General features: G+C 43.2%; 1 protein-coding gene across 2 annotated transcripts in view; it reads right to left on the reverse strand.

The window, feature by feature from the left end:
* Positions 1-1,157: 1,157 nt before the first annotated feature.
* The window catches only part of MARCHF2 (membrane associated ring-CH-type finger 2), a 58,555-nt gene continuing 36,422 nt past the window's right edge, over positions 1,158-23,290 (reverse strand). For both annotated transcript variants that reach the window (XM_085636857.1, XM_085636858.1), the window contains exons 3-6: positions 16,384-16,613; positions 13,307-13,502; positions 11,271-11,480; positions 1,158-2,364 (exon numbers count right to left, since the gene is read on the reverse strand). In XM_085636857.1, the coding sequence (XP_085492983.1) occupies positions 2,206-2,364; positions 11,271-11,480; positions 13,307-13,502; positions 16,384-16,559 (741 nt within the window). In that variant the 5' untranslated portion in view covers positions 16,560-16,613 and the 3' untranslated portion in view covers positions 1,158-2,205. The remainder of the gene's footprint in view (positions 2,365-11,270; positions 11,481-13,306; positions 13,503-16,383; positions 16,614-23,290) is intronic.

Consider the following 23,290-nt stretch of genomic DNA (forward strand, 5'->3'; position numbering starts at 1 on the left):
GCGCTGCGTAGGCGAGATCTAAAAAGGGCTAAGAAATTGAAAGTGATTCCAAGGAGTGTGAGCCTACAAAGGAGGGGGAGCTGAGAGGTATGCAATACATCTCCACTCTCTCTCATTTAGAGGGCGGCACTCACACTTGTGTGACTATACAGAAAACATTATGGCATTTTAGTATAGGATGAAAAAAGCATTGTAAAATGCACCATTTTTCCTAATGTTTTTGAACATTTAGTGGGGCACAATCCAGCAAAGCCCATTTTTGTGTGTTAAGCTTCATTATTTTACTAACAAATACAACTTTTTTCTTAATTTGGTTTGACCCACACATTTTATATTTGTTTAACTGCACTGTGTTTATTTTTTTAATTGCTGGCCTTTACACTACAAAGCAAAATCCATGCTACCTGCAAATTAAACAATGATTTTTCTTTTAAAAAGAGACCTTTCATTAGGTACTCTCGACCATTCCAGACAGGGTTTGCATTGGGTGCTTAGAACTAGCATCAAAATATTTACCCATTCTCTCCCTTATCTTGCCAGTGTGTTTTAATAAATCAAAAATTGTAAATGTAATTTAAAACTACAAACTAAATTATAGATTTTGTAGATGATCTAATGCTTAATATAGACTAAAAGGTCAGTACAAAATGATGTGAGTAGTACTAGCCACTCTATAGAGGAACGAATATATTCTTCACAAAGCACAAGTTCTACCATCTGTAAATTACAGGTTTGCTCATCACGCATACTTCAGTATGGGCAGAATAATAAAAAGAAGCCACAGCTTAAGACTATAGTAATCATCAAAGATGAGCATTGAGGAATCTAAAATGGCAGCACGTGTAATGTGGTCATTTTTGCTTTCGTTACATACCTTAATTTTTACAGTGCTGTCGATAAGCAATATATGCACTTGCATTATAGTTTTTAAATCTTGAACCTTCATATTCACATTATGGATATTCAAATAACACATGCCTCTATGAAAGACATTACCAGAGAAAAAGAAATAATGTTGGGCATTTCAAATTAACAAACAGGAGGCAGGAAAAGCATTACAATATTGTGTGAAAATATGGTATTTGGAATTGTTCCTGGTCATTATATGAATGTACATGAATGTCACTTGTTTGTTTATTCAAATGAAATATTCAATGTATACATGGAATACTTTTATTTATTTTTCCAAAGTATGCTTAATACAGTTATGTTCAATCATAGTCTGAGGCCACTTAAACCATGGAGCTCCTTACATACTAATGATCTGTGAGGAATATTGGAAGAAAGAAATGTATTTTACAGTAATCGAATGTATAACTCCTCTTTCAAATGAGAAAATCAGAGCAATCGTTAAATAGAATACACAGTTTTTCTAGGCCTCAACAAGACACTTATGCCAAGTGTACTCCATGGAGAGAACAGCGCGAGAATGAATTGTTCTCAGGATGCAGCCGGAACGCGTTTTCAAATGTGGGATCTTTATACAGAAACTTAAAAGGAATTTTATAAGAATTGTGAAAAGATTAAAATACTTAAACAAATAAAATAAATATTGGTTTACACTTTTTTCATTTGTGTTTTTCAACACAATACAATTTCTATAAAGAATAGCAATATAATACATGGAAATTACATTGTCTCATAACAAGATGCATTCAATGCAAAGGACCATTGGATTTATAGCAACAATAAAGATTATCAGCTACTTGACCTCTACTTTTTCATTGTGAAAAAGCAACAAGACACCTCTAAATAAGTTCAGGCAGTCTGCTTCTATACTGAAGCTCAAATAAACATATACAGAGATATACCATACAAAGTACTGAAAACACGAAAATTTAAAACATGAAACTGGGATTCTACCCACTCATGTTGTAAGAAAAAGAATTGCAGCTTCATGGCCTTTCTTGCCATTTTTGTCAAAAAAGTGCTAATGTCACAATGGATTTTGAAAACCAGTAAAAAGGGCATTCATCCACGTAATCATCCTTTGAGGGTGTCCTCACGTTAAAATATGTACTCTGTTTTAAAACCACTGATTTGGCACAGAGGCAGTTTTATTAGTGTCTTAACTTATACTGTTAAATATCTGTAAGTCAAATGATGTGTAAGGTTATATAGGCTCTTTATAGTTACTTTTCATCAAATACAAGTGGTTGTTCTTAGCTTGTTTGCCACTTTTAGAGAAAATGGCCAAAGAACAAATCATACTGTAGTTTCATCCGCATTCTTCTTGATCAATTTTGCTGACAGCAAGGAATGCTGTGTCTTGTGAGAGTTCTTAGAGTCTGGAATCAGTAACAGGACTTTCTGATTGGTCCTTCTCCATTCGGAGTATAACTGGCAATGATAGCGAAATGAAACCTGAAACAAACATGTAATAATTTTACAAATAGTTCACGTAATCTTTAACAACTTTAAATGGAACAAATGACTTGCATAGTCCTACAATTCTTTTATGGATGTAGAAGTGAAGTAATGTTTTGAGACAAGACACACAATTTCTTGAATTGATGGGACTAACCATAAACTGGGCAAAGTATTATGGGTCACTACTGTACTCCACGTCCTACAGAGCGGTCACAAATCAGGCTAAGCGCTAACCTTACGGATTTGATACCGCTTTTTCTTATTTACTAAACCCATTTAGAAATTCAGATAAGTGTTTTCAAAATGCTAAAGGAATTTTGAAATGTTTAGAAATGGTTTCCGAATCCCTATTCGGTATGCTGTATTTTGGGCCTTGCTTCTAAATAGCGATTCAGACTCTGATGTAATTCCGGTCACTAACCACTGTCCTGTTAAAGACTCCAAAAATGGAAAACAGTAACTTGACCTTTGCTTAAGTTGATCCCTTGAGATAGGAATGGACATTATTTCCTCTACAGTTTCACCATCACAATAAGATGGTCATTAGGTGGCCCTTAGTCATTTTTAACACCCCACTGTTTTTCTCTAATCTATACATTCAGCACCCTCATTTCGGGCTCATTAAGGCAAAACACTTTAAAAGATCTCTGGCAAAGAGTCCCCCTCGATGGGTCCATTGGGCATTGCAGCGCCTGCCCAATGAGGAGCTACCCGATGATGAAGCATGCCACCCATTTGGGTGGGCAAGGGCTCTTGCTTTTGAATATTTCTATTACACCAACCATTCTTGGCATGAGAGGACACTAATGACATTCCCTCATGAGATGGATTTAGGAACTGCATAATCTTACTGCATTGATTATGGTAATATGATTCACAAAGTGAAAAGGGTCTCCTTTAGATTCATTCACTTTTAGGAATCATGGTAGCAACTTTAGTTAGAGTAGGCGGTGGTCAAGGGGAACCATCGCCAACTCTCACTGAAGGTGTTGAAAACTTAAAAAAAAAAAAAAAAAAAAGAAAAAAGCATTTCTAGTTCCTTAAAGGAAATCGGGCTGTTTCAAAATGCAAAGACCGGCATGGTGGTGCTCAACTGCCATTGCAGGCCACCATTCCCATATTTTCAGCCAAATGGAGTGAGCCGCAATTTAAGGCATGCCTAATTAATATTCATTAGGCAGGTCATTCTATGACCCACTCCGATTTAGTATTTTACAAACCGTCCTATACGTACGGAGGTCTGTTGAGAAAAGAGAATTAGTTTCGCAAAAATCTGTGTCCACATTGTAACCGCCAATACTCCACCTACACCATCTCCATTTGCTTTTTCTAGTTCATCTAATGTTTTCAACGTCTACACCATGTTGTAATCATCCCCATCGAAAATGGACAAGTAGAGTAGATTACGTGAAAGACTTTAGGACTACGAGCATGTAGACAGAGGAATATGCAATTACCTCCACATTATAGCCTTTAAAAGTGGTTAAAGAATGTAAAGCATCAATACCACAAAGACAAAAGACAGCCAAAGAGTAATCTGGTGCCCTTGAAAAAAAAGAAAAAAAAAGCTTGAATGCCAAAGACTATTAGACTATTTCTGACCTCATTGCGTTTACAAAGCAAAACCAAAGGGGATGATGGATGGAGTGGTGAACATTGCAAGCACTCACCCCCAGTCAACTGATCTGGGTTTAATCCATCATCATTCTTTAGCTCACTCCGCTATCCCAGTTCAGAAATGGCCATCGGCTAATCAGCAGTCATCAGTCAGTCAACTGATCTGGGTTTAATCCATTACCAGATCAGTTGACTGGGGGTGAGTGCTTGCTATGTTCAACACTCCGTCCATCATCCCCTTTGGTTTTGCTTTGTTGGCCCTAAGTTGGCAGGGTATGCCCAGACGTGGCTCACTTTGCCACTGGATTCGTGATTGCCTGGCTGATGAGGGTTATGAACCCGAAACCGGTCTCAGGATGCGTGTTTCCGGTCCAGGGAAGACATGGCTTGGCAGTTCGGGCTGGACTGTTCCCATGACGTACAGGGTCAGACTGATTTGCATATGGCCATGTCTGAACTGGGATGGCAGAGTGAGCTAAAGAACGGTGATGGATTAAACCCAGATCAGTTGACGGGGGGTGAGTGCTTCAACACTCCATCCATCATCCCCTTTGGTTTTGCTCATTGCGTTTACAAGCACACAGTCAGTTTTTGGGAGGAACCATGGCCTCACAGTGTAGAAGTTCAGGTTACAGGAAACAATGTACATACGGTACCATCAGGAATGAGAATGAAGCCACTGTGAGATGTGCCAACGGAAATGTGAGGTTGGCTGATTAAATTTTTTCCAACGTTGAGGCTGCACATGTGATTACTACTGCGTTTATATAACATTCATTGAGAAAGAGGGAAAAAAACGGGATTATATCTTTTTGATTTTTGAGAAGCAAACGTCACTGATAAAAAAATAAAAACAAATAATACAAACTCTTTTCAAACCAGGCAGGCCGTAAGTGAAAATTAGCTGCCATTAAATAAGGTTTACTAAAACATTAAAGCAGACTGCTCATACAAGTCTCCAGAAGAAACAGTAATCCATCAGCTATGCAAAGGCAAAAATGATAACTACAGTGAATGGGGCTAGTTGAGTGGCAAAGAGTGAGGTTTAGGAGTGGATGGGGCTAGTTGAGTGGCAAAGAGTGAGGCTTAGGAGTGAATGGGGCTAGTTGAGTGGCAAAGAGTGAGGCTTAGGAGTGGATGGGGCTAGTTGAGTGGCAAAGAGTGAGGCTTAGGAGTGGACCGAGCCGCAACACTTTTTTTTTTAAACTTTTTATTTAGCAGTTGATTCATGATATATATCAATTACAACGGATCACATTACCATGAACAGGCCACTTGCAGGGGGGCATATCTCATTCCAAATATCGACTCTGGCTTGTTCTTAGTCTCTGTGGTACTTTCGTTACTGCCTAGCTTTGCTTGAGCAAGCCACACACTCTTAAGTTTCTTAGATCCTCAAGTACCGAGGGGCTTGCTCAGCGGTACCATCCTATGGGCGTACTTCTCACTGACTGATTAGAAGGGATGGGAATGCAGACCATGACATGAGCAGCCTGGATGGCTGCATGTGGCACTGGGCACTTAAAGCCACCCTGGAGAAGGTGAACCAATCTGTAAACACAGTTTCACTTTGGACCCTTTTTTCCCCACTTCCACTCACAACAATCTTCAGGAGGGGCAGCAGATTTCAGCTATATCATAGGTCACTGTATGGAGTTCATGCACTGTATGAGATACTCAGTGAAGCATTTACAAGGCGAGGCCAACATCACACTGAATCCATGTGCCAGCACATAGAAAGAAGCGGTACAAAAGGGGGTGGTGATGGACGGAGCATCAGAACCAATCAAACACTCACACCCAGTCAACAGATCTGGGTTTGATCCATCACCGTTCTTTAGCCCACTTTGCCACCCCAGTTCAGACATGGCCATATGCAAATCAGTCTGACCCTGTGCCTCATGGGAACAGTCCAGCCCGAACTGCCAAGCCATGCCTTCCCTGGACCGGAAACAAGCTTCCTAGGACCGGTTTCTGGCATTTCAGCCGTCTTCAGCCAGGCTTGCTTGAATCCAGTGGCAAAGTGAGCAAGGGACTCACGTCTGAGCATACCCTGCCAACTTATGGCGAACAAAGCGGTACAAAAGGGGGTGGTGATGGACGGAGCATCAGAACCAATCAAACACTCACACCCAGTCAACAGATCTGGATTTGATCCATCACCGTTCTTTAGCCCACTTTGCCACCCCAGTTCAGACATGGCCATATGTTGGCAGGGTATGCTCAGACGCGAGTCCCTTGCTCACTTTGCCACTGGATTCAAGCAAGCCTGGCTGAAGACGGCTGAAATGCCAGAAACCGGTCCTAGGAAGCTTGTTTCCGGTCCAGGGATGGCTTGGCAGCTCGGGCTGGACTGTTCCCATGAGGCACAGGGTCAGACTGATTTGCATATGGCCATGTCTGAACTGGGGTGGCAGAGTGGGCTAAAGAACGGTGATGGATCAAATCCAGATCTGTTGACTGGGTGTGAGTGTTTGATTGGTTCTGATGCTCCGTCCATCACCACCCCCTTTTGTACCGCTTTGTTCGCCATAAGTTGGCAGGGTATTCTCAGACGCGAGTCCCTTGCTCACTTTGCCACTGGATTCAAGCAAGCCTGGCTGAAGACGGCTGAAATGCCAGAAACCGGTCCTAGGAAGCTTGTTTCCGGTCCAGGGAAGGCATGGCTTGGCAGTTCGGGCTGGACTGTTCCCATGAGGCACAGGGTCAGACTGATTTGCATATGGCCATGTCTGAACTGGGGTGGCAGAGTGGTCTAAAGAACGGTGATGGATCAAACCCAGATCTGTTGACTGGGTGTGAGTGTTTGATTGGTTCTGATGCTCCGTCCATCACCACCCCCTTTTGTACAGCACATAGAAAGAGGCATTATTTTAGCTTAGCGGAGAGTGATGGAGAAGGTGAAAAGAAAAGGAAAATGATAAAAAAAGACAGGGTAAAAAGAAAAACTGAAGACAAAACCTAGGATACAATGAAACCAAAAAGAAAAGTGAAATAAAAACCAAGGGAGATAGCAGATTGATAAAAAAAAGTTAATAAAACCAAAATACTTCAAAGTAAGTAAATCATCACATCTAGGAACACCATTAAAAGCGAGTAGATACATAGAGCTCTTTCTTCAATGTATTCCAGATGTCACTTAGCCTTGAACCTATTTATACAGAGCTTTGTGCAGTAAGAAGGGCGTTTTCCCAGTGGGCCAGAAGGGTGGGGGCCACTTTTGGATCCGTGGGGGGCGGTTTTGTTACTGGGGGGCAGTTTTGAAGCAGTGCTGCAAAATTGGCTCCCTGTACCAGAAGCGGGGGCAGTGCTTCTCAATAGCAAACCTCCACCCAGCGCTACCGGGCTGGTCGAGCAGGATGCCAGGGGTGGTTGCTGTTCCTAGCGCGGCCGCGACAATAAATATGTAAGTCGTTGTTTTCAACTTGCAATACACACAGTATAAGACAGGTCGCTACAAAATGCATAAAAATGTTTTAGTTTAAAAAGGCCTTTCAAAATATAGATTTTAGTATTAGCCAGACAGTGTGTAGTACAATTCTTTTTATAACTGTTCTTTAAAAGCACACACTTCACAGCTCAGCTGGTAACTCTCTTACAATACCTCTCGAAAAGAATAAATCTGTGCCATCAGGAAGCTTCAAGTGACTATCAATTAAAGCCAGTGCCAGCTTCCAGGCACCTTTAACATTTGCAGATTGACCAGTTGAAGCAAATTTACGTTTCTTTCAAAAAGCAGGCACCCTGGCAAGATTGCTTGTTTAACTGTCTGCCCCTCCCTTGCTTGTTTAACTGTCTGCCCCTCCCTTGGTTTCACAGCACAGGAGACTCCCTGCCTTACACCACAGCTGAAGCATTTCAACTGTCGGAATTAACCGTCTTGGACGGTTGACTTTTCCCAAAAAGTAGGGGGGAACTGTTTTACTCAAATTGAAAAAGTTTGAGCACGTCGTGCCCCTCAGAACCCGCCCACTTCGACCACTGGGGAGAAGCAAGGGACAAGCTGGAGGTAGGGCTAAGCAACATGTATAGGGGGAATGAACTGAAGGGAGAACAACGCAAAAGGCAGAGAGAAAGAAAACACATACATTCCCACTGAGTGCCAACAACAAAATAAATAACAGTTCCCTGAACGTGAGCACTAGAACGACACAAGTCATCCATTCGATGGGCGCAAACCCAAAGAAGAAGGCAAGTCACTGAAAAAGAAGTAAGCAAATGAGGGTAACACAAAAACCTGCTAAATCAATGCCCTTGCACAAACTCCACAAAAGGTGAATGCAAACTCCCACAGGCTGTCCATTACACTAAGAAAGAGCATTTAGGTGATCGGTTAAGGCTGATGAAAGAGTTGCGTCCTTACAGCTTTCTGTTTTCTTTTAGGAGTAGGTACATTTCCTGAGTCTTAGAAGTTCTGCATTTAGAAATGCCTGCCATAGAATTCAGTTTCCAGAGAGATGATTTGTCCAGACTTTGACTCACCCTAATGCTTTTGAATATAGCTTGTCCTGTAGTGCCCTCTTGTGGAATAAAAATACCGCACAGTTTTCTAAACGTCTGTCAAAGAGAAAGACCTCTCTTTATCTGGAGAAGGGCGCTTCTGCAATTGTATTTATATAGTGCTTACGACCCCTGACGAGCATTGAAGGGCTTTGTGCAGCAATTAGCCGCTTCTCCAGAACCCAATGTCATTAATTATTAGGTTGATAGAATTATTTTTGTTTTGTTATTTCTTGTGCGGTAGTTGTGATAGGATTGTGCTCTTGATTTCTTGTGTGTTTAGTGGAGTTTGGGGAAGGGAAGCAATGAATGGAGTGGATTTGAGATGGGGAAGTACTGAGTTGTTTTGTTAGTAATGGTCATGCCATATTTATTACCTGCAACGGTTTGACTGAAAAGTGAGACTCCCAGATAGGGTTGTTTGTTTGGTGGGCTCACTAAGTCAACTCTCTCTCTCTCCTTCTACGTAGTAAGAGACAGAAGTTTCAAAAAGCCGACGTTTGACAGCCCTTCAAGGGGATCCTGTGAAATATCTATGGATGTTTAAGTCGCTTGTTCTGGGTTGTCTATACATTGGGACCGCCGAGTTAAACCTCGGATAACGAATGGGACACTGATGCTGGCCGGATGAGGGGTTCTGGGTTCTGAGGTGAGTTTTTGGTACACCGCAATTCACTGAGGGCCTGGGTTCCTGCGCATAAGCAGAATCCCTGCAACAGTATTTGGCCCAGAACAAGGAAGCAGATACTATGCAATGCCCTCAGATTGTATTTGCCTACACTGCAACATTTTGTATATCTGGCTACCCCAATGCTGGGCGATACAGCACTTGCCCACATGGACAGCACTCTAAACCGTGTAGGGTGTGCATTTGAAAGTGGGTTGTCTTTGTTTTGTCCGAGCGTGGGAAATGTTTCCATGTCGTAAGAACAAGAAAAGAAAACCTAAATGACGTTGAGAGGTACCGAATAAAATAAATAAAAAACAAACACCGCCCCCAAAAAAAGAAAAACGGTGGCACGAGGCATTTAATAGCTGGCCTCAATGCTTCGGGTATCTTGACTTGTTAAATGCATGGGACAGTACACTTCTAGAAACCGAAAAAAGGAGAACAGTGAATAGTAGATTATTGTAGCTTACCAGGAGTGGGACTGAATAAGGAGGAAAAGACACTTAACTGTTATTGTGGTTATTCATCATTGGATTCTTAATTAAAAGGCAGAAACAGTGAATAATCGGTTCCAGGTATGGGATTCCAAAGCACCCTTAAAAGACACAGCCTGTAGCAAAAAATTGTTTTTCGCAAATCTATTTGCAAACTACAGTGACTACATTTCATATTCAGTTTTAAATTAAAAATAGGGGATTCAGATAAAATTCCCCAGGTTCAATAAATGCAAGGTGCCTGAATTTCCTGAGCCATTTTAAAAGGCGGCGAGATGACAAACTAAGAGCAATGGAGCCATGTAAGCAGCAGCTCAATGCATCTAAAAATAGGAAACTACATCTTTTAGATAGCCATCCACCCTTGCGTCCCATTCTAGCTTGCCTAGGGCAGCGGGGTTTGATCTTTTTTACAGTCTCTTGACAGGACCACTGAACTTTAATAAATATTTATGGAAACCTTCTGCCTCTTCCATGTTATTCAATCTGCATCACCTTTTGCTATTTTGTGTTACAGGGAAAGAGTATTTAAAAAATGTTTTCTGCAGCATGAAAACTTTACAGTCATGCCTTCAATATTTGAGAAATATCCTTAAGGTGGCGATTAAAATCAAACCAGTGAAGGGCCCACACACTCTGTTTTGTGCTCCCAGCTGACACATACTCTTAAGAAACACAAACGTTATCGAGGCATGTCAGGAAGGACATTGAGAGGCCAGAAAGGTATTAGACACGTCCCTACAGCCCCTGCACAAAAAAATCACAGTGAGAGTAGATTCTCGGTCCACTGACCAGCTCAAAGGAGGTCCACACTTACTCTGATTCGCCTATCAAGAGCTGGGAGGAGCAGCGACGTTGCAGAGAATCTTGCCAAAAGCTGACTTTAATGCCCAGACACCATCACCTCTAATCAAAGAAGTCAGAAGTGCATGTGAAACTTGGAAGTACCTCAAATCATCAAGCACAAAGCCATCAATAAGCATATAAATGCTCAGCCCCAACATACGCCAATGGTGAAAGGCCTCATGCTGCTGAAGGAAGCATGAAAAATGCAGAGGTGTTGCTGATAGCAATAGTTTGAAAAAAATAAAGATAAGTAGCCTCTTTAGGCGTAAAGTCTGTCATGTGGTTCATATGGGTGTTTCTGGCATGGTGACGTGTGCAATGGAGCACCATGCATTGCCTAGGTGTGGCATGCAAATTTCTGGATTTTTGACTATATGAAATTACTATAACGGTGACTGGTTATCAAGGGGGGGGGGGGGGCAGAAATGTGTAAGCACACCACATTCACATACTCAACCAAAAAGGTAGGGTGCAAGAAAATATATATATTACTTCACTGACACTTCCTGTACACCCACCCATAGTGTGGCACAATGAGAGTAGCAGGAGCAAACCACTCCTGGCAGCCACAGAATTCTCTCATAACACATACATATTCTAAATGGACTAGTTTCCACAACATATTGTAAAAACATTGAATCGTGAATATATTGCCTTGTGAATTCAGGTAGTGGACATTTTTACTGGCGTTGAAAAGCATAATACTCTTTTTTTTTTAAAATAACAATGTATCTAGCTGGTTTGAAAAAAATGTGTTTCCTTAGTTTACTTACCAATGTCCAAAGGACGTAGATAGTAAAAAGTGCTATAGTAAGTGCTACAAGTCCTACAGCTTCCAGTCTGCTGTTAAACTGTAAATGATCCTGGGCACCTCGCAGACACAACCAGCCTGAAATTGCTGCCAACGGAGTAATGAATAGAAAGCACACCATATCACAGAATAGTGTCCTTTTCTCATTTCGAGGGCCTGGATCCTTCAGCCACTAATCAAGAGGAAAACATCATTCAGAATTAGAAATGTAACTCAAGATACATTTGATACGAAATCTACATTTGTTTAACTTAAAAAAATTCAGACCTGAATTTAGTAACATATCTTAGTGCTAAATTATACACCAAAGAACTCACTTTAGCGGCCAAAAATAATGTTCTATACTTTAACTCCATCTGAATCTGTAGTGAACAAAAAAAAACTTAAACCGTATCCAAATAGATACCTGTCCAGATAACATTTGCCTACCAAGAATCTCACAAACCGATAAAGGTTACTAGCACAATGCCCTCAAATAAGAAACACGCTGTCTATCTTGGTCCTAAGAGCTGATCTCAACTCATCAGACTGGCATCCACATCATACTAAATACTCACAAACACTATGAAACACACATGTACACCATCTGACAAGCACACCAGGACCAGGCACTTGTACGTACGTACATGTATATATACACACACACTATATATCGCCACCGCCCCCCCAGTCCTCCATCTTCTGGCCAGACATGACAATATCCACTATTGAACGTAGGCATCACCATCATGCAAACACACATACACCACCAATCGACTATACGCACATCGTCAGTGACTGATGCACACTATAAGAAACCCACTCATACTAGACCTACATACCTCCATCAGACGTACACACAAGCACTAATGACGCACACGATCGGGAACTCAAGCGCACACAAACCCCATCAGATGCCCATCTACACACAAACACTAGACACCCACATGAAAATAGACATCCATGCACTTTCAAGTACCAAACACCCAAACAAAAAGACCATCAGAAGTCCACACACCAACCAGACCACAAAGCATTCATCCAGAGAATGCAACCACTCACAACCATTAGACAGTAACAACCTCAATATCAGAAGCCACCACAATTATGCTCAAAAGGCCACACACATCACACCAAACAGCTTAAACACATCAGATGCCAACATACTAACCACACACCGTCACATCCCATCAAGAACCCACATGCCTACACATGCCTGGAGAAATCAAAACATCACTAAACACTGAAACACCACCATTATCGGGGGCCCTTGTAAGGTTTCTCGGTCCTCCTTGGCTGTCAATTTTCAGCCCAAGGATGGGAGGGACAAGCGGCAGCACACAGGGGCCTGCTCCAGGCCAACTTCATCCTCCAACAAGGCCTAGGACAGTTCGTCTGGCACACTATTTGCAATAGCAAGCAGGCTGTTGAAAGAAGCACTCGGCTTCCAAACCATTATGTAAAGTGTGTATCTACAAAACCAATTATATTTTGCAGGAGAGTTAGAATTCAAGAGAAAGTTCACAACAATTTGACCAGTAACCCTGGTGCCTTGTCTGCCCATAATGCACCAATACAATAGGTCTACGACAACATGTTTATTCTAACTGGACACCAACTTAAAGAAGAAATACTATTATACAAGTCACACACCTCGATTAGCATTAAAGTCTTGGACATTTTAAGGTTTTAGTTTGTGTACTGACTGATTGTGCTTCGTTGATGAGCATTCATGGGCAGAATTTTAGCAGGTTTATGCTAGAAATGCTTGGGGTTTGCATGTGTGTTTGGGTTTTTACTATAAATCTTTCAAACAATTACTGCATCTTTAACAGGCCACCATTGCATAAAGCCCAAATCACAGACATATTGCTTTTGACATAGCTTTTGGTCTTAGGTATGGGAAATAAATTATACTCTGACCAACCCCTGACTTCCACATCTTTTACAAACGATAGTGTAATTTATGAATCTGCAAACAGTTAGGGAGTGAAAAAATACATGCGCACGGACGGATACCTCTGTCAAAGGCCTTGGTCTTCTTTCGACAACAAATTCTGTGTGACACAGTTCACAGTAACTTGTGTTTGAGGAAGAAAGCCATTTTTCCAGGCAGCTTTTGTGAACTGTTCCCAGTGTTCCTGTGCAGTCACATGGAGAGAGCAGGCCTTCTCCACTTCCACCTTCATGGCATATGCGGCAAATAGGGCCATCGCTAAAGTATGCACACCAGAAATGAAAACAGAGCATGAGGACATTTTGTGGTGACAAAAAACTGGTCATAACATCACCACGTTGATTTAAATAAGAACGATGCAGAAGATGGCGAAGTAGCAAAAACACCAAAAAGAAACACAAGACAACCTCCATAAACTGAAAAAACCCAAAGAGGAAACAAATGATTTGCAAAGTTGAAAAAGAGAAAAAACGCAAATGCGAAGCAATGCACAATCCACACAGTCGGTGAGAAAATTAGAAACTGAGTAGGCTAAAAATGACCCTCTTTGCTTCAATAATACAAAATCCAAGTACCTGCCCCTAAGATGTATATGGTAGAACAGCTTCACACAGCTAACCGGTCTACCTATGATATCCCAATATTTATCCTTGCAGATTACACTTCCAGCGTTTTTCACAATTTTGTTCCAACCTCAGGTGAATTCTCCAAGAAATAACCCCTTCTCAGCTGTTCACATTCACAACATTTCTTTCCAAAGATTTAGGCACATCTAGTTCAGAAAACGGTGTGCTCTTGATTATAATCACTAATCTCTGGTGTCCTTTTAATGCCTTTCTTTCTAACTAATGGTCATAATCTTTGCAAAACTATTCAGAGGATTTCTTATCAGAGTTCTTTATTTGTTAATGGTTCATCCTGTATATTTAGGAGATTACGCAATCTATACTTAGCATTGTCAGTATTTGTAAGGACACCATAGCTCCAGTAATTCGAATTCTATGTTAATATTTAATTATAGAGATCGTTCGGCGTCAGAATGATTCTTTTGCTACTTTTTCAATAGGAGTTTTCTTAATTTTGCTTTACAGTTTGTAGCTCCGATTTAGCATACAGATTTGAGTCAATTTTACTTTTCTTTTTAGAGACTTATAGATCTCTAGATTTCTGAAAAACCTAATAGTATTTAGAGGCATAAATGTGCCAATGCCAGGTAACGCTTGAGGTCTCACATTTTGATTAATTTATCACTTTGTGCATATCAAATACATTTGTTCACTGTTGGTTTAAATACACTTTTACATAATCGGGCCAGAGCAGTTCACGAATTACCACTTTCAAATGCTTAATACTATGGAATAGAAAACATTCCCCTACATGTCTTGCATTTTTTTAACATTGGATTCTTCATGAAGAAAACTGAAGTCTTACCAATAACATAGTCTCGTAGCCTCTTTAACTGATGGGATCATCAAACTAAAAGTTAAAAGTCTCCAGATTCTAACAATCTACACTGAGCAATCGTAAGTGGGAAAGTTAGTCTCATAGCATCTGCTTCAAAGGCTACTGTGGAGGATGGGTGATTGACAGGCGTCTGTCACAGTGATGGAGGCGATGGGCTCCAAAACAATTTCAATAACAAATTTGAGGTTAGCACATAACCTAGTATGTCATCCAGCCTGGTTTTGCTACCCATAGATGTATTTAAGTTGAGATTTACGGTAAAGTCTGGAAAAAGGATTCAGCATACATGTAACCTGAAATGCATTAGGTGCAAAGTAAAATATTAACCAATTCCCCACCCAAAAACCTTAGTTTAGCTGCTGAACCAATTTTGTTATTTAACCTTAACTTTATTAAACAGAAACATATGCAAGTAAACTTTAGGAATATAGTATACATTTTCTGCTGAATAGTAATAAATTCAGTCACTAGCCCTTTTCAGGGAGCTCGTGCTTTAACGATAGTGTAACATAGCCTCCTGTCGCCACTGGGTGCATGCACCCTACTCTGATGATGTTCTCATTACACCTTGTGCCAAATACTGCACTCCACCTGCTGTGCTGCCATAGGCCAGGTCGGACTGTAGTGTTGCAGTTGCCAGCTGAGGCATTCTATGCGCTCGCCTAATGCAGTGGGCATCAGCATGCAGTGAGACTGGCGCATCCGTTGCCCCTTTGGCCTAGCTAAGCTTGCAGCACCATAGGAGAAACCACAGCTGGCCGACTCCAACGGTCTCCACAGGCTGCATGCAACCCCCCCGATTCCAGCACAGGAGCTCTCCCACACATGCTTCAAGGTCATAGAGTACACGCTGACAAATGAGGCACACGAGCTCCGGGATGCAGCTTTGACGCAAACAACTATGGTAAAATCCATCCCAGGTTTTTCAGTTTAGAAAACATGCAGAATTTTTAGAAATTAACCATCTTGGTCGTTTGCCTTATTGAAAATAGTAAACACTGAACCAGAAGAACTAATTATCTAAATAAATTATATTATATATATATATATATATATATATATATATATATATATATATATACACACACACACACACACACACACACACACACACACACACACACACACACACACACACACACACACATACATACACACACACACACACTCTAGGCAATTACATGGAAATAAATAAGTTTTGCAACAGGGTGCGAGTTAGAGTTTGCCTCAATTTTTTTTTTTTAAACATATCCTAAATTTACACAGACAGCCGAACTTGCACTTCTTATATTGCCATTGCTGTCTTTCCAAGCAGCATCGTGTGTTCACGGTTATTTCTGGACAGATGCTACCCTGATCTTCCAACCCTTTCTAACCCATTTAAGTGTAACGAGTGACATCTCTGTTATAATCGGTATTAAATCAATTTTTCATCCCATTAAATGACACCTTCTGTCTTCACAGGGCCCTCCAGGAAAGATGTCGCAGCGGCCCCAACGCCCAACCGATTAATCGAGGGCATGTTCTGGCTATCCTGTGTTTAATGATGGTTATTGAGGCAGGAACTCTGTTTTAGGTCTGTTCTCGAGGGCCTCTTAAACAATAATAGCATGTCATTTAGCTACGGCATTTATCCAATGTTGTTTGTATTTCCAAGTGCTGTGGGTTACATTACCTCTGTGTGCCTAGCGCTTTAATCACAGTTGAGAGGAGCCGTCCATCTTTCGCCGTGACCTGTGTGACGTACTGAGGACGGCCGATGTCCGTTTCCTCCACCGTCTTAAACAAAGCTGCATTGCCAGTGCAATCACACAGCGAGCCCGGAAGGTGGCAGCAGTCGCCTGTCGTCATGGCAACAAGGAGTGCCTAGCCTTTCAGCACCCAGCTTCTCCATTCACGATGGATCTAAAAAAGAACGAAAAAAAGACTAGCATTCCAAAGCGAATAATGCACATATGTGGAATAGATGATCTGTTCCCATACTGTGTTTGGAGCACTGGACCAGGACACAAAGTATAATAACAAAACTAATACGGAGAAATTCATGGATAGATGCTCCTGCAGAATTGATGGGCATGGATTCAGCAGAAATGAATTTAAGATACAAAAACAACCAGCAGGAGTGACAAGACAGTGTACTGTAATTGCATTTCTATAGCGCTCATTACCCCTGCCGAGGATTCGAAGTGCTTTACGCCGGGCAGCACTCTACCCTGGAACACAAGGTTAATGGTTGGTTCAGTGTTATTGGTTACTGTTAGTTATTGGCATTAGTCTTGTGCACTCAGAGCAAACCATTCCATGCAGTCAGTTCATTTTTGTTTTTTTAATGGTGGACTAAAGTAATAGTGGTTGGTTGTGTACAAGAGTTAGAGGAAATGGAGTATTGTTAGGTTGCATAGGTATGGCTTTCAGGAGAAGGAGGAGACATTATGATCCTGTAAATGAGTTGTGGGAAATTTGCTGAAATAGAGAATAGTCAAATGTGCCAGAGTAGGAGGCATTCAGAGGATGGAAGGGAAGGAAAGGGACATTGAAAGAGAGAAGAAAAAGGAGAGGCAACAAACAGATGTATTAATTAAAGGCTAGTTTTTTTAAATGCCGGATTTAGGGAATGTAGTGAATATTTTTGTGACAGAATGCAGTTTAAGGATACAAGACTGCAGAAAGAAACATTATTTACTTGTGAAGATTGTGATATATTGGGAAATTTAAAAAGGGACTCGAATCGGGGAAACCATCACTCCGCTGCTAGGCTACTACTAGACCACTGCTCAGTTCAAGGGTTGCCAGTGAAAAATAATGGTTGGGCGCATATTTTGAGAAAGTACATGGGAAATAATGTACACAATGAAAAAAGGGATTCTGCTGTTCATCCTCAGATTTGACTCCGTATTAATGGCTGCCGATTTTCCTGAAGCTTTGCACTTTTTAGGTCTGGCACCTGCGTTCCAGTGCGGAGCGGTGCTCGCGCAGCGCAAGACCTTTAGAACTTGAAAAACGGGGTTTTAGCACTGACCTAGGAATCGCACACGCTTGTGCGTGTGCTTTTCCTTTTGTGCTACCCCATTGGCCTTTGCGTGCGTCTTTTTATAAAAGACTGCACGCAATTGGCCAAAGGCAGGCGCATTGCTCCGCCCATGGCCTATTGGTGTCTATTACGCGCTTGGTGTGTGTAATAGACACCAATAGGCCATGTGGTTTCAATTATCGTGCCCAGACACGGGCACGATTGAAAGCACATGACTCGCAGTGGCGCACGCGCACCACTCGCGGGCTTCAAGCCATGAGGTAAATGCGCGAGAATGGCACCCTGTGTTCTTCCTCAAGGCATTGCAAAAACAGTATTTATTGTAACAATTGCTTGTTAAAGAACCAATGAGTGATCGATAAAGCTGCCACTGCGACTTTCACACTGCACCTGCAGACTCGGCGCAGTCTGTCCTGGGCGCAACCTGCTCGGGGCGAGGCCAGCGCTTCTTGGAACGGACTTGTTAATTTTGTTCAATGACACGCGGAATTAATTGCCAATGAATACAATGTTTACTCTTTCCATTGGACTGTGGCACTTTGTGTCCCTCGTGTTTTCTTGCTTCCATTAAGAAACATTTGCTTCAAATGCAAACATTGGCCCCAGCGGTACACTGTGTGTGTGCGCACAGACCCGTCCTTTACAGGTGATACACAGGCTGCCCCTGTCACAGGAACAACGCGCTCGCATTCATCCTGTTCTGCTCAGCATGCCTGGAAATGTGTGCTTGAGTGAGTCTGTGCTATGAGGTTGTCATCATTGGACCGCTGGGTTTACTTCCAGAAACTATGGCCACCTGTCCGTTTGTTTCTTGCCCTTTGACCGTGGTATACATTAGGCGCCATGTTTCTTATCACTCACGTGCACTCCCGCCCCCCAATTAGCATCCATTAGTTTGCGTAATATCCCCTTTCTGTGGCGCGGCTGATTCACCTTTTTGCTATCTACCCCGGTTGCTACCTAACTGTTGCTAAACCTGTATTTAGTAACTGTTTGTAAATCCTTGCGTTTAGCCGTTTCTGATCGAGGTTATAAGATTCTTTTTTAGGTCTCGGCTGCGAAGGCTGCGCTTGCGCAGTCTAGCTCCGAGATTTAATGACTTGGAGAAGAGGGGCTTGAACCCGCCCCTGTTCTCCATTGGCTGGCCTCTTGAATGCTGGCCAGCCATTGGAGAAGAGGTCAGTCATTCAGATTAGGCCCCGTCCTTTTCGGATCGGGGGGCGTGTTTTTTGCAAGAAGTCTCAAGGAGGAGTTAACAGCAAAACACGCCCCCGAATCCGAAAACGACGCTGCCTTTCTCCGAGGCATTTCTGTTTTGCCTCGGAGAAAGGCGGTGGTGTCTTCCGGTGCCCTCGGCTTGTTTAATTCGGTATTTCTCGTAGATGTTTAAAGGCTTGCATACGAATTGGATACAAGTCATGGTAAGCGAGGCTCGCACTGTTTGCTCCTGTTAGTGAGATTAATTGAGGTCTAACCGGTCTCACCGTCACGCACGCGAAAGAACAAACACACTGCTACTATATGTGCCAGATTGTTGAATGAAGGTTTTTTGAAATACGCAGTTATGGAGGACAATTTCACCACACCCCCTTAAAGCGGCTGCGTCTTGAATAGATGTTCCTAAGCGCACTTATTAATTAATGAGGCTGGAGGCAGAAGGCACAATGGCCTCGGGTCTGCGTGCTGCGTGTCTCTTTAAGAGGCTGACACCCTCTAGCCGCTGGAGGACTCTTCCTCTATGGTGAGCCCCGCCTCTCTGTGCCTGTTCATGCTCCCGGGGGAGTTCCAGTAGCTGATCCTCCTTGTGAGGTGTGAGCCGGGCTCCTGCCGAGGGAAGGCTTTAGCCCGGGCTCAGTGCATGGCGGTGCCTGCTGTTCCAGGTGCCGCCAGCCTCCCCCGCGCGCCCTGCAATGCCATGCACACGCAGCCCGTCCGCACCTGACTCCCTCCCTCCCAGCCTGGATGCGCACCCCGCCGCCCTCTCTGCCAGAGCCCCCTGCGCAGGGATGTGGTGTTTCTGCGCCGTCCCGGAGGAATTCTACTGTGAAGTTCTGCTCCTGGACGAGTCCAAGCTGACCCTCACCAGCCAGCAGCAGGGCATCAAGGTAGGCAGCCGGGCTGCGCCGAAAGCCTGCGTCCTGTCACTGGTGTCAGTGCGGCTGGGATGGGCTTTGTCTGAGCCTGGAGTGCCGCAGGGGCAGATAGGTGCGCACTGACCCGAGTGTGTGCGTGCAGCGCAAGGTCTGTGCGTGAGGCTCCTGCAGAACCTGTCACACGACATCAGACAGGAGTGTTGTTACCATGTCCGTGTTATCTGAGATTAGTGACGATGGCAGATAAAGCCGTTGCCCAGGGTCACACTGTGTTCAAGTTATAACCGGGATTAGAACACAGCGCTCCTATTTCCAAATAATCAACCGTAACACTGGACCACGTTTGGCTCTCAATCTAGTGTCTTTCCCAGAGCGCACAAAACACCTGCGTGGCCTGACACACAGAATGTCACACATATCACCCCCGCTCTGAAAATTGGCCCATTACACTGTTTATAAGAGTCTCCCGCAGACCACTTGACTTAAAATGCGCTCCCTGGAATATGTAATTTATAGCGAAATGAGGCCAGGCGCGCCTACAATGCAGAAACTCGTGGTAAGGCGGTGGAGTCCCCTTTCCGAAAGCTGTTTTATGTTCTGTACAGAGAGAGTGATTCGTCGGAGCGCGCACCGAGGGCAGCGGCATCCGCAAGTGGGCCGGTAAGTCAGGCAACTAGGGATCCGTAAGCTTCTGCGCATGTTAAAAAAAAAAAAGCATTTACAATGTAACGGTCTCGGCATTGTTAAAGTTAGAGCTATTGGCATTGCTCATGACAATGCCGTTTCTTTAAATGTTTGAAAAAAAAAAACATAAGCAAAAATAATGTCATGAGCAATGCCAATAGCTCTAACTTTACCAATGCTGAGACCATTGCATTGTAAATGCTTGTTTTAATGAGGTTTTGCAGTTTGTAAGTGTGTTTCTGGTAAATCTTGCAGCAGTCGCACAACCCCCTCATTCAACCACTGTCTCCTGAGCAATGTGATATCGTCAAGCACCAAGGTGCAGGGCCAGGCTGCATCGCTTCCCTCTGGTGTATGTCTCGCTCTTGCCACAGGTCCCGGCCCTTGTGGCCACATCGATCTGGAAGGAAACAAGATGCTGTATGATAATGCACACCACATCCATGACATCATGGTGTTAACCTCCAAACTTGGATTTCCTTAATGGGTATAATTGTACACAGCCTCCTTCCTCCAGTCCTTGAAAACACATGTTCGCCTCTTACTATCGATATCATTTACTTATCATGAACAAAATACAGTAAAACGCATGCCTCTGGTCTTTGGACATAGATTCTGCTATGTCCCAGGGAACTGAGATACCACCCTAGTATTTTTTTGCATTCTAATACAGACAATACCTGCATAACTCGGTAAGCTGGTTTGGCAGTTATCACTTTTTGTAAAAAATATGCTTTTCACATAATGGAACTGTAGGTGCCAGCACAGACAGGACTGGGCATCTGGTGTTTGGGCTGCACGCTCAGTAGGGGCAGGTTAGCCCTGCACGGGCCTTCCTGTGCGCAGCTGTTTGGGTGTTGTAGTTTGGGCTGCTGCACACGCCTCCGCTACCTGGCCTGAAGATCACCTAATCCCAAAATGGCACTGTCTTGCGAGGCTGTATTGTATGTCTTTTTTGCAGCTTCCTCCACATTTACAGCATGGATTGCGGTCTTCAGCTTTGCAACAGCGGTCACTCCCTGAGTCATTGTGGTTTCAATGGCTGGACTGGTTTCCCAGTCCTCTGGAGGCTCTTGACCACTCCATACTACATTTTCCTATCCGTGCATCATAGGTTTTGCGGTCATACCTTCTGCATGAATGCTTACCTGAGTTACGTCAGGCCTGGCCTATTTCTTGGTCCCCTCACTGTTCAGGACCCCTTGGGCCCTGGCAACTGACTGCCCAGTTACAGAGTGACCTCATCCTTTCTACACAGCGAGTGGTTTGATCAAAGGTCTGTTCCGGAGATCGCTAATAAGTGGTAAACAAAGTAAAATTTGATGAGTGTGCTAGGTTTATTTTTACAAGGTCAACATCCGTCTGTTTATATCGGGATGTATAGATGTGCACAGCGCTGGTGTCTCTTGGGCATCAAACTAGTCGATTCGGCACCTCAGTAAATGTGCTGCGTTTCCATGCAGTGGGACTCTGAGCTGGCAGAATGGCAGCACGTCACTCAAGGGGCCTGTACTATCACTGCGTGCAAACATGCTAATGTTCCTGGTTTATAATGGAGACGGACACTTTTTTTTTTAGCATATACATTAAGGACATATTTTTTTGCTTCCATATGACTTATTCTTCCTTTGACCTCTGTTTTGGCATGAGTTTTTTTTTCTTTTCTTAGCCAGATGGGGTGGATCCCTAGTTCCACCTTCCCTCTGCTGCATGTCGCAGCTGTGCCCTGCTGCATTTTCAGCGAGGTCCTGATCGTGGCGTAGTGGTAGGAGTCTCGGTTTTTGTAACACAGAATATTCATTGAAATTATTGCCAGATATCACTCGCTGTTGGTGCAGCAGTGTTGTAAGAACACGATTAATGTTTGGCAGACCTCTGCTTTTCTAGTGTTTCCCAATCTTGTTCATGTTGGTGGAATTCACAATCTGATTTTATCTTCCTGTTCGACCCTACGTGATGCAAGAGTTGTTATTGCTTGTATATACGTGCTAAAATAAAATCTAGGGAATGTATTTTCCCCATTCACGTATACTGAAGCAAAGGCAAGTTAAGGCGGGAGACACCCAAAATAAAGCCATTGTTGGCTTCAAAAATCTTAAGTGAACTTGTCACAATGTATGCTTACATCAAGCCATTGGTGCCCTTGCACATTGATTTTTGGCGGAGGTTCTATGAACTATACTGGGCATCCTGTGGCCGCCACACTTTATTAGCACACAGATACCTAAGCTACCTGTAGAAGTCCCTGTGCCTTTTCCGCACGATCATGCTTGTGTATTCTGCCCACTCCTAGGCTGTAGCACCCTTGCTTGCATGTAGGCTGTAAAGTCTGGCACTCTGTTCAGTTCGGCATCACCTGGTCTTTATTCCAACTAGGTCGATTTTACAAGAACTTGTGCCACAGTTGCCTTGCTTGGGAGCCTCACTGCTGTTACTGTCGGGTGATCTCAGATTGAGATCCATGGAGGTCCGTTTGCCGATGGGTCATATCTACTGTTGGTCTCATCTTCAACTAGGTGCCGTTCCACTCTTTCAAGGTCTGCAGTGTGGTCGTGTACTCGTCCGTGCTCCCCCGACCCCAATTTGTGACCTCTGCCTGTCTTGCCTGGCCCATTCCAGTCACCATCTTCCAGAGTGCCCCTTTTTCCCCCATGAAGGGATGCTCAGGGTGGTGAGGGTGGCTTCCGGTCTCCATCCTCTTGTGGCCTCTACTGAGTGATGATGTTTGATTCCGCTTTAGGGGACATGAATGTCTGTCCTGGGGACCGAACAAA

The sequence above is a fragment of the Triturus cristatus genome, chromosome 12 (assembly GCF_964204655.1).
Source record: "Triturus cristatus chromosome 12, aTriCri1.1, whole genome shotgun sequence".
NCBI lineage: Eukaryota > Metazoa > Chordata > Amphibia > Caudata > Salamandridae > Triturus > Triturus cristatus.